General features: G+C 35.9%; 1 protein-coding gene and 1 non-coding gene across 2 annotated transcripts in view; both read left to right on the top strand.

The window, feature by feature from the left end:
* Nucleotides 1-16,491, top strand: part of CPLANE1 (ciliogenesis and planar polarity effector 1) — a 125,061-nt gene that overhangs the window by 55,756 nt on the left and 52,814 nt on the right. Inside the window, 5 exon segments of the mRNA XM_036746498.1 lie at nucleotides 275-435; nucleotides 7,093-7,175; nucleotides 8,433-8,512; nucleotides 11,805-11,882; nucleotides 13,023-13,215. Of these exon segments, the coding sequence (XP_036602393.1) occupies nucleotides 275-435; nucleotides 7,093-7,175; nucleotides 8,433-8,512; nucleotides 11,805-11,882; nucleotides 13,023-13,215 (595 nt within the window).
* LOC118835027 lies at nucleotides 799-904 on the top strand. The gene has a single exon (XR_005009392.1). It is a non-coding gene; the product is annotated as a U6 spliceosomal RNA (small nuclear RNA).

Below are 16,491 nucleotides of genomic sequence, written 5' to 3'. Positions count from 1 at the left end.
TGAAAGTAATTGAAGTTCTCTTAGTCATTTCAGTATGCAGGATATGTATTCATTAAGGAATGACAGAAAAGACTCCTTTTTGAAAGGGGTCATATAAGTTAGAATTCTTCTCATCTTTTGAATATGGATCTTTTCATGATTATCTAAGAAGGTCTTTTCTGCTTTTAAAAAATAACAATGACTGAACCATTTTGAAAAAAGTACTTTTGTCAGAAGCCACATTTGGTCTCTAAGACTAGTTTGTAATTTTTTTCTGGCATATTTCTATCAATAGAATAACAACTCAATCAAAAGATCCTGAAATAAAAGAACTCGTTGAGGAGAGCATTTCTTTTACTCATGTTACTGATAAAGAATTTACAGATTTTGATGAAGATATCCTAGAAGAAATGGAAACATTCACACAAGAGGAAATGAAAGCGCCAGACTGTGGCGGTAAGTTCATTTAGTAGATAACTTATTAATTTGATGTTATAAACTTGATGTTAATTTTAAGCCAATATTGTGGTTACTATATTTACTTTAGAGTTGTCTAAAACTATAATTTTAAAATGATTTTGATTATTATTAAAGAGTTTTTGTTTATTAGCTTGGAGAAATGTATATTTTTGCCTAAAATATCTAAGCTACTTGTAAATTTTTTTCTTGTTGTACCATTACAATGTCCCTTAGACTATTTGTATGAAAAAGTGTTATCTCTTAGATTTGGTGATCCAGTTGACCAGGATCCCTGGATCTGAAGCTCATAGAGCTTTAAGAATCCAGAGAATAACTTAGCCGGTGACTAAAGACTCATGAGTACTCACTTCAAGCACATACGTTAAATTTGTAACTATACAGAGAAGATCAGCATGGCCCCTTGTACAGGGAGGACATGCAAATTCATGAATCCTTCCATATTTTTACCAGGAGAGCAATCTTTACAGTAACGGCAATATTGTAAAGATAGTTAATTTGAAATAACTCTGGTAGACACAGTGACCAACCACAGTTCTAAAAGACTCATGATGAAATATGCTATCCATCTCCAAATAGAGAACTGTTGGACTCAGAGTATGAATGAAGGCATATTTTTTCTTTTTTAACATGGCTAGTTTGGAAATATGTTTTATATCACTATAGATATTTATAATAGGTTTTGTTTTTCTTTCTCAATGAGGAAAGGAGAGAATTTGAAACTGAAAAAAAGAATTAAAAAATCTCTGTACTTTAAAAAATGAAAAAAATAAAAATCATGGCAAGTACATGGGAAACACTTCATGATGACACAAGAAGAAAGGGATAAAGATGTAGTCCATAGTTTTTAATAACTACAGTATTTCACTTCAATTTAATAAGCATTCACTAAGCTATTTACTGTTGGCTGGGTATATGATATATACTAAGCACTGAGTGTGAGATAAAAAATTTAAATAAGTTCCATGAAGCTTACAAAAGGTAGGGGGGTTATGACACAAGTAACTGTAATATGAAGTAGTACGTAAGTGAATCAGAGAGGTCCATGTAAAGTGTTACATAAAGTCCGGAGAATAATCATTACTGATGGGGCAGTTGGGGAAAGATTAATTGAGAAGGTAACTGACATTTGAGGTGGTTGCGTGTCAAAGATAGGTAAGTCTTCAAAAGGCTGGGGTTGAGGTATTGGAGGCCATTCCAGGCATAAAGAAACAGTGTGAACAAAGGCATGGAGATTGAAAAATGCGAGGCATGTACAAGAGACAGTTTGTGTAGACATTTGATTGGATCAGAGCATATGTGGAAATAATATGAGATCTTAATGAGAGGCATGGTTGCACCAGATTATGAAGGGCTTTGAATGTTCCTCTCTAATAGTCAGTGAGTGATCTCTCCCGTGTGTTAATTTTCTCCTATACCTAAACATTAAAATGGACAACTCACATAGACATATATAAATTTTCATCTGCCTTTAAGTCAGAAGTACACAGAACAGTACAAAAGTATGAACCAGTATATGTTTATTTGGATAGAGCTCAGAACATCTGAACTTGACTTGGTAGGCAGTAGAGAGTTATTGAATGGTCCATTCAATTCAATATTCAATTAAATTAAGATTTGTTAAGTGCCTGCTATGGACCAAGCACTGTGCTGTATGCTGGGTTTTGTATAAGATGTCAGCGTGCATATTGTTTCAGTTGTGACTGACTCTTCTTGACCTCATTTGGAGTTTTCTTCACAAAAATACTAGTGTGGTTTGCGATTTCCTTCTCTAGCTCATTTGACAGATGAGGAAACTGAGTAAACAGGCTTAAGCAACTTGCTCAGGGTCTCACAGCTAGTCTGAGGCCTAATTTGAACTTAGGTCTTCCTGACTCCAGGGCCGGCACTCTGTCCATCGCTTTACCTAGTTGCCTGGCTCATGCATGTAGTTGTACCTGAAGAAGATATGCTTGGCAGCCATGTGGATATATGCATATGTATGTACACTCACATATATATGCATAATATATGTATAATACACACATACATACATATGTGTAGTTGGGTAAGGATAGTATAGAGTGAAAATAAAGGGTAATTGGTTATTACAATGGCCTAGTCAGGTTGCTAAAAAGGACCTGATCTAGGATGTGACAGTGGTGACAGTTGTGGTCCCACATCTGGGACAAATGATCATCCAGAGCCTGAGGATTCAAATAAATACTCTTTAATCAGAACATCCAGTGATCTCCAGATAACAATTAATCCACAGGGTAATAACTAGTGCAAGAATGTTAAAGCAGGTTAAAAACCTCTGACAAAGAGGTTCTCTAAGGTATCAGAAGCTCCTTTGCCAAAGTCCTAAAACTTACACTTTCTTGATCCAAAGGGTCTATAGCTAGGTTAACTCAAATTTTACCAGGTCTGCTTCTTTGCATCTTGGATCACAACAACAGTTGAGGTTGTGAAAGTATGGGAGTTAACTCAGATTCCACTAGTGTTCTCTCTACAACAAATGGGACTGGAGAAGAGGGAACAGATATAAAAGATATTGCTGAGGTAAAATCAATACGACTTGGTAACTGATTCACTGTAGCACCAAGATTACCAAACATGGGAGACTATGTAAATGATGGTATAATGCTGGCAAAAATATTGAAGTCAGGAAGAGGAGCCAGTGTTTAGGGACAGACAATAAAAAAAACATTTCTCATGAATATATTGAATTTAATGTGCCATTTGGACATGAGAGTGTCCTGTAGGACAGTACAGGTGTTCTATAGGCAGTTAGAAATAAGGGTTGTAGTTCAGGTGAGAGCTCAAGGAGGTTTGGTGGTCATCTATATATAGAAGTGATAGTTTAAGCTGTGGAAATGAATGAGATCACCTCCAAATAGCACATTCATACGAAAAGAAGAGGACCAAGTCAGAACGGGGGGGGGGGGGGCATTTCCACATTAAGGGATCAGTAGCAGAGGAACAAGAGCCATCAAAGAAGAGGAGTGATTAGAGAGGTAGGAGAACTGAAAAAGGCAAAAAGGAGGAAAGAATATCCAGAATGAGAAAGTGTTTGATAGTGTTACTTGCTACCAAGAGCAATTTCAAGATGAAAGACTAGGCACTTTTTCTTATCCTCATGACCCTCTCAAACCTCTCCAAAATAGAAGTTTTTAGAAGAGATAAAAGCACTTTTAGCTGTTTCCAAGGTCTAAAACACCAAGAACCCTAATGAAGTAAAAACTCAATGAACTATCATCAGAGAAGGCTGCTCTCTAACCCACAACATGCTTACTCAGCACCCCCTCTTCCATCAGCCATCATGTTCTAGCAGGACTTCATAAGCTGACTGACTGGCTTGCAACAAAACTCAGCTCTATCCTACCCTCAACCTTGTGCCCTAGAAAACCAAAAGCTAGAAACTTTCTGTGGCTGGTGCAGCAGCATAGTAATGTTCTGTGCAGCAGATAGAGATCTGAGGAATAGAAGGAACTGGGGCAGGGCACCAGCATCTGTGCCACTCCACTAGGTCTGAGGAAAAGGGGACTGATATCCAATTGAGCTCAGTTCTGTCTCTCCAAAAGGCATTTGGGGCAGAGACCAAGGCCAGTGAATTCTTCAGTATGGGAGAAGGCTGAAATAAGTCGAAGGTCTGTTCCTTGGGGGTCACTATCATCAAAAGAAAAGGAGTCAGAAAGGAATAAGGGAATATAAGAGAAAAAGATTGAACTTATCAAAAATCTCAGGAGGAAGAAAACTCAGTTAAAGATATTGAACATAAGTAGATGAACCCACAGGTAAGTTATTAATAACAGAAAGGATATTGGCCTCTAGATTGGCCAAATAAATTCAGATATCTATGAATAAATATTGCAAGACAAAGGACACCTGATGAAGCAGAGGACCTATATGGAAAAACATCAGGATGTTACAAATGATTTAAAAGAGAAATAAGAATTGTGAAAGCAGAATTTATGGTCTGCACAGCAGAAATAATTGAGAGAATAAAAAAAACTTGAACTCACCATGGCAAACTTCACCAAAGAAACAAAAGGGAGAATAAATAATTGGGAATGAAAATATACAGACGTGAAGGATAATCTTGAAGAAGAGAAGCAAATATCTATACAATTAAAAGAAAACATGATCTTTATATAATCAAAACTTAACAATTTCTATGACAGGATGCATAGAGAGATAGCTTAAAGATAAGAAGTCTCCCAGAAAAACAAGACAGGTCAAAAAAACTCGAACATAACCATACCAGAAGTAATCCAATAAAACTGCCTTCAATTTCTGAATACAGAAACCAGGGTGCCATTTCAAAGAATCCATGGATAACTTCCAAGAAAACCAAAACCAAAACCTATGTTTCAAACTCCAATACATATAGTGGTTAAATTTAACAATCATTGACAACAGATTTTGCAAGGGACCAGGAGAAAGACCTTCAAATAGGAATTTCAAATAACAGAAGACTTTTCTGTACCTACTAGAAACTCCAGGATGGGATGGAATAATGTATTCCTGAAGTGACATACCCTGCAAACGTGAGCCTAATCATTAATGAAAAAAGATATGTTCAATGAAAAAGAAATATTTGGAGCACTTCTATAAAGAAAATCAGACCTAAACATGTTTGCTTCAAAAACAGACCAGACAATAGAAATATAAGAAAGGCAAAGAAATATAGCAACCAAGTAAGATATGGATAGTAAAATAAATTACTTCAGGGAAAAAAAGGAAAAAATAACTAAAAAGAAAAAAATAAACCTGTTAACAACAAAATAACAACAGACCATTAAGAGATTTCTTTCGAAGAACACGAGGAGACAAGGTTGATAGCAGAAGTGAAATAGAGAGTGATAGCGGAGGCCTGAAACTGGACTAAATCTTACAACACACTCCCTGTAGGTCAATCAGTCTTCTTTGTGTGACTATTTTGAAAAAAGGGAGGATGCAGAAAAGGGGAAAGGGGAGGTAGAAAATAGAAGGGATTAGGTGACATATCCTAATCAAGTCAAAGGTTAACAATGAAGGGAAAATAACTCCTGTAGCCTCAAGAGGAAGCAGGCCTACAGGAGAAGAGGTAGGAGGCAAAGGGAAGGACTAAAACAGAGGGAAAGAAGTGGAGAAGTCTTGTTTCATTGGTGGAAATGGGGATCTCACTGAAGAATGCCCCTATGGGGGAAGAGAGATCAGTAAATGGAAATGAGGACCTTATAAGGAGTATAGTATCCAGCGAGTTGGTGTTTGGAGAGATTAACTTACTCATCCATCCTGGCTCAGGAGAAAAGGAATCAGAGCTCTTGAGGGCAAATTTTGCCCAAAAGAATATTTGAGCATGGACCCAGGGAAGAGATTTCATGATGAATGGGGAAAAATGATTGTGTAGAAGAGCAGAAGGTAGTAAAGAACTGCACAATAAACACTGGAAAATTCCTTCGAAGGAACAGTGCTACTGTTTTCTGTCACCTGCAGGAATTGATATTCCTGAATGTGAGTCATAACAGAAGAGAAAGCATTTTCAGTACTGTGATGTAAAGGAATGCCAACCTATGAAGAACAAGTGTAGACACTGTACTCTTGAAAAATATTTAAAGGATATTTGTCATTGAAGGGTTGGACAGAGATGGGAGGATAGAAAGGTCAAAGGAAGTCCTTTTTAGAATTAGGAGACCTGAGCATGCTCTTAGGGAGATGAAAGGAACACGGCATTCCCTACCATGGACTCTCAGTTCCAAACCAGTTGGACTAGTAGCTTGCAGTTCCTCGAACTTGGCTTTTTGTTTCTCATCCTCTTGCTTTTGCACAAGCCATCCCAATGTTCTTCCTCATCTTTTCTTTCAGAATCCTTAACTTCCTTCAAAGCTCAGCTAAGGTGTCACTTTCTCCATGACACTTTCACTGATTTACCTAATTTATTAATGATCTCTGCTCAGATTATCTTGCATTTATATATCTGTATAGATATACATATGCATACATATAGATATTTATATACACACATATTTATACACACAAACATATATACATACATATACACGTATATTTACATACACAAACATATATATATGTGTATATATATAAAATTTATATTTATATTCCTTTCCTCTTCCCCCAAAGAATATAAGCCCTTGAAGGATACCAACAGTGACTGTTTTTCATCTTTGTACTGGCAGTTCCTGTAAGACAGAGTGCTTTGGCTGTTAGTAGTCACATAAATGTTTGTTGAATTGAATTGAAAACGTATGACAGAAGGGATGATTGAGCAGAGTTTTGGAGGTTATCTGACAATATCTAAGCAAGAGAGATGTCTCTTTTCTGAGACAAGATAATAAATAAGAAAAATGGCTGATACTAATGAGAAGTTTTAAGGGGTAGAATATGGAGATCGAGAGACCTCAGTGAAGTAGAAGGCCATCTACCCTGTTATAAGTGGTGGGGCATGGGGGCTTGAGGAGAGAGTAAAAGTTTTAGAATGATCACTCTGAGGAACCTAAGCATTTAATAATCATACTTCTAAAAATATTCCTCTGAAAAAGTTAATAAATTGACTATCATTTAGTTTTCCATTTCTGTAGTCTATTCTAAGTGTTCTAAAAATTAACTGAGTTCTAAGATAATCATTTCTGCTTTTTTTGTGTCTCAATCTAGAGAACTCTGAAGAATCATTTGGAAGTCTAAAAAACACTGATGTTTCTATCAGCCTTATGTCATTAGAAGGGCAATCAGAAGAAGTAAGTAAGGTTACATGTGGGTGACTCAAGTTGACTCTTTCTTCTTGTGTTAATGTTATCAATGCATCTACTTAGAGTATAAACATTATTAAGATCTCACTATTCATTTTATTTTAAAAATTATTGATGAAAAAAATCCCCATGCAATATTTTTTCCTTAATTTGAAATGTTGAAAGTGTCTGTTAAGTGAATTGACTTTAGTTTCTGAACTTTAATTTCATAAATTGGTTCAATAATTGAATATAATCAGTGAAAGTGGCAGATGTCTTAAGTGTTAGGCAAAATGTGTAATTTCTTTAATGTCCATGTAGGAAAACTTGTGCATATTATATATTCTTTGGGTGTCTTAAAACTTTAAACATTCATCTGATAGAATACTTTATGCACAGCTAGACTGAAGATATTTTTAGATATTTTACTACTTGAAAGAATTCTTACACAATGATCATTACATCATATTGTAGAGTTAAAGTAATAGAGTAATTAAGAACCCTGTATTTGCATGAGAGCAAAAACAACTGTACCATTCTGTTTCTTTCTCAGCTAGCTTGTAAGCTTACCTGTCCTTCACTTTTCTATCTGCCTATCTATATCTTATTCAAGGGACAGGTGGCAGATTATGCAGTCTAAATATCTGGACAACAGCATGGTTTCATAAGCCATCTATTTTAAATTCTTGCTAGGTCACAGTGTTATTAAAGGAAACAGATTTTGCATAGACCATTTATTTGCTTGTTAGAGTTTTGTTGCTTTAGGCAGAGGTTTCTAAACTTATTTGGCCCTCCCTTTAAAAAAATTACTAAGCTCTCCCCCTCCCTGAAATCTACTTTCTTTAACCCATTAATGTTATTTGGTTGGTTTTGGGTTTTTTTTTAATTTGAGTCTTTTCAAGCTACTACCACCCCCCTGGATCGTTCCAGCGCCCCCCAGGGGGCTGTATTGCTGACTTTGGAAACCTATGCCTAGGGGAAAGGTTCTTAACATCTTTTGTATCATGGTTTCCTTTTGCAATTGGTGAATCATATGGATGCCTTGCTTAGAATAATATTTTAAAATTAGAATTACAAAATAAACCAAAGGTTGGTGAAGATACGGAGAGATGTAATTTTTTCTTTTGCAAGTTCAAGAACCCCAGGTTAAGAACCCCTTTTCTAGGGGAATGGTTATTTATGATGCTTAATTAGAGTCGTGATGCCCATGGCCATGCACAATTGTTCTTTTTTTTTAATGCCATTCTATCATGTGCTGTTTTTTAGCAGCATTCCAGAAAAAAGGTTGAGTGTCCATTGAACGAATCAGTGGAAGTACTAGTGAAAACATCATTTGAGCAGAAAGGGTAAGGTTTAAAAAATATTTTAAATGATTGTAGTTGGCTCATTGAGTTCAGTGAAACTTTTCCCTTAAATTTTTAATAGTTTTTTCTGAGGTTTATTTTACTTATATATCAAGTTTTACCTTATTGTATTTGAACTGAGGCTAACAGTCACTACTTTATTTGGCCTTGGCAGATGTTATGTTTCTTAGTTCTCTCAGTTGAACTGCAAGTGATTTACTTGTAAAATACTTTTCTCATCCTATCATATCACATAAAATGCAATTTGAAACTATAGTGTGACAACTTAACATCGGTTTTTACTTTGTACATAGTATTTCTACATAAGTTTAAGGTTTGTGAAGGTCCGTTTCAATCTTTTGAGTTATATGTTTGTTGAAAAAGCCTCCAAAAGAGTACTAGTAAGAAACATAGTATGCACACATTTTTACCTTGACGTTCAGATTCAGCAGAGGTGTGCTAAGTGGATATGCCAGACATGGTCCTTTACCACAAGATGAGATTATTGACTGATACAAATTGGCATCTTGCTGCCTATGCTCACCCTCCAGATTTGTGATCATTGCTATACATTCTTACCTTTATTCCCTACCTTTTCATGTGGTATTTCAGTAAACTTCCTCCCCATATTGAGGCCCCTTGTGCCCTCATCTCACACCTAAACACTCACTCCATCCATACTTTGAACTGCTCCTCATCTACCACCAGAGACCATGTGACTGCCCATGCACTATGGGAGCATGGAGTCTTAAGATTTGAGAGACCCCAGAATTGATCTAGCCCAGCCCCCCCCCCCATTTTGTTTAAGGAAATTGATGTCCAAGGAGAGGAAGTGATTTGCCTGGATAGTAAATGATGTTGGAGTCCAGATGTGAATGCATTTTAAAAATCCAAATCTAGTTTTCAGGAATCAGTCAGTCAACTGGCTTTTATTAAGAACGCTGTCAGGTACAGATGCAAAGAAGGAAACAATCCCTTCCCTCAAGGAGTGTGTATTCTATTGAGGGAACTGTGTGTCTTTGTGTGTGTGTACATATACACACACACAGACCAACATACATGCCACTGTAATGGTAATCAGGGAAGGACTTTTTGCTGTTCTTCTCTTTTGGGATACTAAGGCTGTCAAGTGCCTTTGATGAATTTGGCCTTTGTTTGAATCAGGCAGGTAAAGTGGGATCTTTATTGTCTTGGAATACTTCTTAGCACTGGGGCGGTGGAGAGTCATTGATTTGTATATGATGTGCTGGTGGTTGAGGAGTTTTCCCATATCCTGCTTTCCCACACCCTAAATGCTAAGTTGGCCCCAGCCCTCAGGGTCCTGAACAGAGTATATGTACTGGAAGGTTAGCATTTGACTTTTGGGGGTACACTCATTGAAAGAGTGATGAGATTCTGGGCAAGCCGTTGAAAAAGCCCCCTCAGCTTTGACAACCCAGACAGATGTTGGTGCTTCTCTGATAACTATGTATTGCTATGGATAGACTGGTTTGTGTTATTTGGTCTGTTTATAATGTATGCTTGTAATTTCTGTTTGTATTTGCCCTGAAGTTCAGGGGACTGACTGGCTGACCTTTTCTCCCTGAACTAAGTAAGTGATATATGTATATTTAGGTAAACTGAGATTGTTAACCCCTTAAAGTTGCTTTCCTTAGAAAAGCAGATCAAAGAACCTGTGTTGGCAGCCCTTCTGTGTGCTCTTGTTGTTGGTCTTACACAGCCACAGTAGCTGCTGGCAGCATCATTGGTACAGCCACATATGTGTGTATACAGAAACATAGAATAAATTAAAAATAATGAAAAGGTAGTTAGGGAGAGAGGGGAGTTGGTGAAATTAGCTTCTTTGCCTGTTGGCCAAATAGCAACCTCCCCACCCCCTTAACAACTGCCCCCACCCTTTTTCTTTTTCACGGGCTAAGATTTCTGGCCCAATACAGACTATTCATGGACTTCCACTTACGGTGATATCCACATACTAGGCCAAGGTGGCCTTTGTCGAAGTGTTGCCCTGAGTAGCAGGTGAATATGGAGTCTCACAGGGAAGGGCACATCAGCAAGATGTAAAGAACAGTGTCTCCTGGAGGAAGCATCCATGGTTCAGATAAGTCATGATCAGAGAGAGTAACCCAGACCCATGTCAGATCAGGCCAGGTTTTACCAAATACCAGATCCGAAGGGCCAGAGTAGATCAAGGCAGATGGAAGGAGGGCAATAAAGACAACAAAGGAAGACAATAGGCACCTATGACATAGTTGTTGATTTAGACAGCATATACTTTAAATGAATCAAGGAAAGGAGCTCAGGTGTCGTTTTGTCCTCACAAGTACACCAGGAACCTTCTGATTTTTTTTTTAATGGGACCCTTTATATCTCTGGTATAGAGACTTGGCAATGAGGCACTTCCCCTGCCAGTTTCTGCAACTTACAGTCTAAGGCGCTAAGTGCTCTTACCAGGTCCTATCAGCCATTGTGTATGAGAGATCTAACTTGAATCTAGGTTTTCCTGACTTTGAGCCAGATTTTCTATCCACTATATCATGCTGCTTCTTGCTTTCTGGTGGTAGCTATTAAGTCTTTACACTCCTGGATGTGTGACCCTGGGAAAGTCACATAAGCTCTTAGTATTCTAGGCAACTCTTTAAGATTTTATGTTTCCAAGAAGGTACTGACCTGCGTTGATAGAGAATTTCTTCACTTAGGACTTCTCTATACTACTGAAATGAAGAGGTCTACTCCTTACTCCTATTAAGAAGATACTTTAATAAATAAAATGACATGTGCAATACAGATATTTCTCTTAATGAAAAACAAGATTTATAGTTATTTATACGTATTTGTATATGTGTATATATTTATATATTATATATGTGTGTGTACACACACACACACACACACACACACATGCTTATATGTAACAAGTGGGCTTAGTAATAAGGACCACAAATTTCACTTAAGAAAGGAAGAAAAAACTTTTAATATTCTGAAAATTTAATCTAATATTTATTTTAAGCCCTGTGTTCATTTTCTAGTGCTGTCCAGTCAGAGATGTTTTTCATACATTGTGTTTAAATGGTCAAAGTCTATTCATTGCCTTTCAGTCAGTTGCTAATTGCTATGGAGACAATTGTAAACAAACTATATTTATGAACTCAACAGCAGGCTATTATAAAGGGATAGTGATTGTGTATCCATGTATCCATGAAAGACTGAGAGTTAAATTGCCTACATTAGGGGTAATTTAATATATGTAAAATCTTGAAAATATGCTACATAAATCTCTTTTCTAATCTTATAGTATGGTTGAGACTGGTGCTGACACTAAACTCACCATTCCTCACTCGTTCTGTTTAGATACAAGTGCAGATCCTCCTAGGTAAGAGAAAATGAGTTATATTTCTCATGAAATAAATTATAGTTTCCTTGTACTTTAAGCTGTGAATATTTTTGCATGTATTTGATACTACAAGTGTATTTTCTACTTATCATTAGGATATTTAAAACAGATTTTAAACCTTGTATTATCTACATTTTAAGGGACCAAGGAGGCAAAATTTTAAGTGAAAATAGGAAATAAACAGTTTATTTGTAAAAAGAGGTAGACTTTGTTCCCAATTTTCAGCTTCTAATCATGCTTTTAAAAGATCATTTAAAAAATCCTCTACTCTCACAAGATACATTATGTTGTGGAAATACTCCTTCCAACCCCAACTTCCAATTTTATTTTATACTCGGTGAGAGGTAGGGTGACCCGAAGGTTAGTGTTAATAGTCTTTCTAAATCAGTAGGATGATTTTTTTTTTTGCATTTGTACTCATGAGGCTCCTAAAGATATTTTCCATATTAACAACGAGAATTGATGTTAATGAATGTTTATTTAAACTAAGGCACCAATCTGTCTTGAAATAAACAGGACAGCTGTAGTGTGTATTTCATAGATCTAACTATAAAGGCTTATTTGTGTACCTTAGTCTAAACGTGAATTCCAAGCATGTTGTTATCCCAAGTTCAGTCTCTCTGGAGAAAAGACTTTAATTTCCACATAATTATACATATCCAGATAATCAGATCTTATAACTTAAACAAGTTTGAAACCAAAGTTTTTAGAAGGAAAGAGAAAGAATTAAGAAATACTATTTTAGTACCTTTCCTAGATCAGATTTGAAATCATTTAACTGATTTTTTATGTAGACATATATAAATGTGAGTATCGATCCCTTTATTTTTCTTGTGAGATCTAAGCTGTAATTACTTTAATATGAATTGCCTTCTTTATGATTTAGACCAGGCAATTTTCAGCTTTTCATAAAGACCGTCTATCTTTGCTTTAAGTAGTTTTGATAGGCTTTATAATCTTCATCACCTTCTTTTCTAATCAAATAGGCCATGTTGTCCCTGAAGTGCAGTTTACTGACAGTGTGTACTTAAGTAAAGAGAAAGGTGGGATCAATGTATTCTAATCACTGTTTTGAATTTACTTGATCATATTAGTGATTTTCTGTATCACTTCACACAGCATACAAGTTTCTGCACCAAAAGACCCGTCTTCCTCAGTTCCTCCTTTGGTATCAGATACAGCCAGTATTTCCTCAAATACTCCTGTTTCAAAACGTCACAGGAGACATAAAGATGTGTCCCCAGTTCAACTACCAGATTCTTCAGAACCTGTTAGGCAGATGCTCAACGATGAATTGTTTAGATTGGTTCAGGTAAGCTATGTGTGTACACACACACGTGTGTGTTTGTGTGTATACATGTGTGTATTTGTGTGTATGTGTATGAAGCAGAATTAGAGAAATTGAGACAGTAGTTTTCTTTCAAAAGAACTATGGAAAGGCAAAAATTGCTTTCAAATTAAATCTATTGATGCCTGGTGTCAGAAAATGACTAGTTAGAATCTGATTCTAGAAGATCTTCCTGTTCTGAATTTTTCTCTGGCTGTTAGTTACATGGAACTAAACAAAGCTAATTTTATTGTTTTGTTCCCTAAGGGGCCACCTATTTTTTAGAAGACGCCTAAAAAACTCTCTCCTTTTCTCTCCATAAATTGCACCATCAGTTGGAGATTCTTGAGGGCTAATAAATTTTTCCTTTAGGATCAAAATACTCTCTGGGAGAGTTAAGTAAATTGGTCATTTACGCCTTAGTGTTGGTCATTTTTCTTAGATTAGTACCATTTGACCTTAGCCAGTGGAATTTTTTAAAAGACTAATCATGATTGGACAGAAAGGCAAAAAAACAGACTGGAGTTAGAGATAGTGTACCCTCCCATTCTCAGGTGTCCTTTCTTGGCTGCTTCCCTGTCTTCTCTTCTCTCTTTATTGTAATAATCTGCTACTGGGGACCTTTTGAACTTGTTCCCTTAATAGGAATCCCTTATCAGGGTGTTCCTACATTCTTATTTTAATGAGAAAAGCTAAACCAAAATTCAAATGTGTTTACTGTTTTATGTTTTTAATTTTTATGGAAAGCAAAATACATCACAAAAATTTGGGTTTTATAAAATTGTTTTTGAACTTTTATAGACTGCCTTTAAGTCTTATAAGTGGCTGGCTATCTTGTTTGAGTAGTAGTTTGAGATGTGTCTTGTACAAGTTAGACACTTAAATAAATACTTATTAAATTGAAGCATCAGTATTTATCAAATGTTTATTTAGTGTTTACCATAGTCAAGGCATAGTGCTAAGGACTGTAGGGGTTACAAAGGTAAATAAGTTGTGGTCCCTGCTTTTAGTTGGACCTAAAAATAGGAATGCAAGTACCTTAAGGATTAGTCTTAAAGAATGCAAGTACCTTATGGATTAGTCTTAAACATACCTCATCCTTTGGGGCAAGGATTGGGGAGAATAATAGTGAAAAATTGGGGGGAGTATAGTATAGGGAGTTTTCATAATCAGACAATTTCAGGGAGCGTGTGTTCCCTCCCATACCAGAACAAAAGTCCCTTCTCCAACAAGTTAAGGGGATCTCCTCTTTAATGTCCTGAGACTTATCAGTGAAAGAGGGTAGGCCATCAACCATTAATTAGAGGCTCAAAATAAAAGGGAAATATTCTTAACAGTTGAGTTAAAGAGAAACAACAAATGTAGAACTGAAGACCTGTGGTTATATATAGCACAAATTTATAGTGAGTTGAAATCAGTTTGATTTTTATTGTTGTCGTTGATGTTTTAATTGATTAATTTTATACACTTTTTAAAATTTTGAATTCCAAATTCTCTCCCTTCCTCCTGCCTCACTTATCGAGAAGGCAAGGAATATGATACCCATTACATATGTGAAGTCACACAAAACATATATCCATATTAGCCGTGTTACAAAAAAAAGCAAGAAAAATAAGGTGAAAAAATATGCTTCAGTCTGCACTCAGAGTTCATTAGTTCTGTCTCTGGAAGTGGATAGCATTTTTCATTGTGAGTCCTTTGGAATTGTCTTGGATCATTGTATTGATCAGAGTAAGTAAATCTATCATAGTTGATCATCGTTATAATACTACTGTTACTGTATAAAATGTTTTTCCTGGTTCTGCTCACTGAAACCATCCTACTTATCATTTCTTATGGCACATCACAATCATATACCACAATTTGTTTAGCTGTTTCCCAATTGATAGGTATTCCCTCAATTTCTAATTCTTTACTATGACAAAAGAAGCTGATAATTTTGTATATGTAAGTCTTTTCCCCTTTTCTTTGATCTCTTTAGCATATAGTCCTAGTAGTGGTATTGCTGGGTCAAAGGGTATGCACAATTTTATAACTGTTTCGGTATGGTTCCAAATTGTTCTCCAGAATGGTTGGACCAGCTCACAACTCTATCACCAGTGCATTAGTGTGCCTATTTTTCCGCATTCCCTCCAGCATTTGTATTTTTCTTTTTCTTTCATGTTAGCCAATCTGATAGGTATGAGGTGGTACCTCAGAGTTGTTTTAATTCTCATTTCTCTAATTATTAGTGATTTAGAACATTTTTTCATATGAATATTGATAGCTTTAGTTTCTTCTTCTGAAAACTTCCTGTTCATATTCTTTGACAATTTGACAGTTGGACAATGGCTCTTTTCTTTTAAAATATTTGACTTAGTACCTAAATATTTGAAAAATGAGGCCATTATAAGAGAAAACTTCTCTAAAAAATTTCCCCAGTTTTCTGCTTTCTTTTTGACTGCATTGGTTTTGTTTGTGTAAAAAACTTTTTAATTTGATGTAATCAAAGTATCCCATTTCCTCCTTTGATCTTCTCTATCTCCTGTTTGGTTTCAAACTTTGCCCTACCATAGATCTAACAGGTAAAATTTTGCATGCTTCTCCTGTCTGCTTATGATATGCTCATTTGTATTCAATTTCTTTTTCTAAGATAGAGTTATTAGTAATTCACCTTTTATGTCTAAATCCTGTGCCCATTTTGACCATAACTTGGTGTGCTCTGTGAGATGTGAGTCTATGCCTAGTTTCTGACAGACTGCTTTCCAGTTTTCTAGTAATTTGTGTCAAATAGTGATTTCTTGCCCCAAAGGCTTAGATCTTTAAGTTTATCAAACACTAGATTTCTATGGTCATTTACATCATTGTGGACCTAATTTAGTACACTGATTCACTATATTTCTTAGCTAGTACCAGATTGTTTCAGTATTATCACTTTATAATATTAGTTTGAAATCTGTCACTGATAAGCAACCTTCTTTCACATTTTTTTCCTTGATTTTCTTGATATTATTCACCCTTTGTTCTTCCAGATAATTTTGTTATAATTTCTTCTAGCTCTGTAAAGTAATCCTTTGGTAGTTTGATTGGTATGGCACCAAATAAGTAAATTAACTTAGGTAGAATTGCCATTTTTATTATATAGGCTCAGCTTATTCATGAGCAGTTATTAGTTCTCCAGTTGTTCAGATCTTATCTTTAGTTGTATGAAAGTGTTTTGTAATTGTGTTCATGTAGTTCTTAATGTTGTCTTGGCAGGTAGACTCCTAAGTATTTTATATT

This window comes from Trichosurus vulpecula, chromosome 1, assembly GCF_011100635.1.
Source record: "Trichosurus vulpecula isolate mTriVul1 chromosome 1, mTriVul1.pri, whole genome shotgun sequence".
Taxonomy (NCBI): Eukaryota; Metazoa; Chordata; class Mammalia; order Diprotodontia; family Phalangeridae; genus Trichosurus; species Trichosurus vulpecula.
Note: the sequence above shows the minus strand (reverse complement) of the source record. Positions and strands in the feature narration are given on the sequence as shown.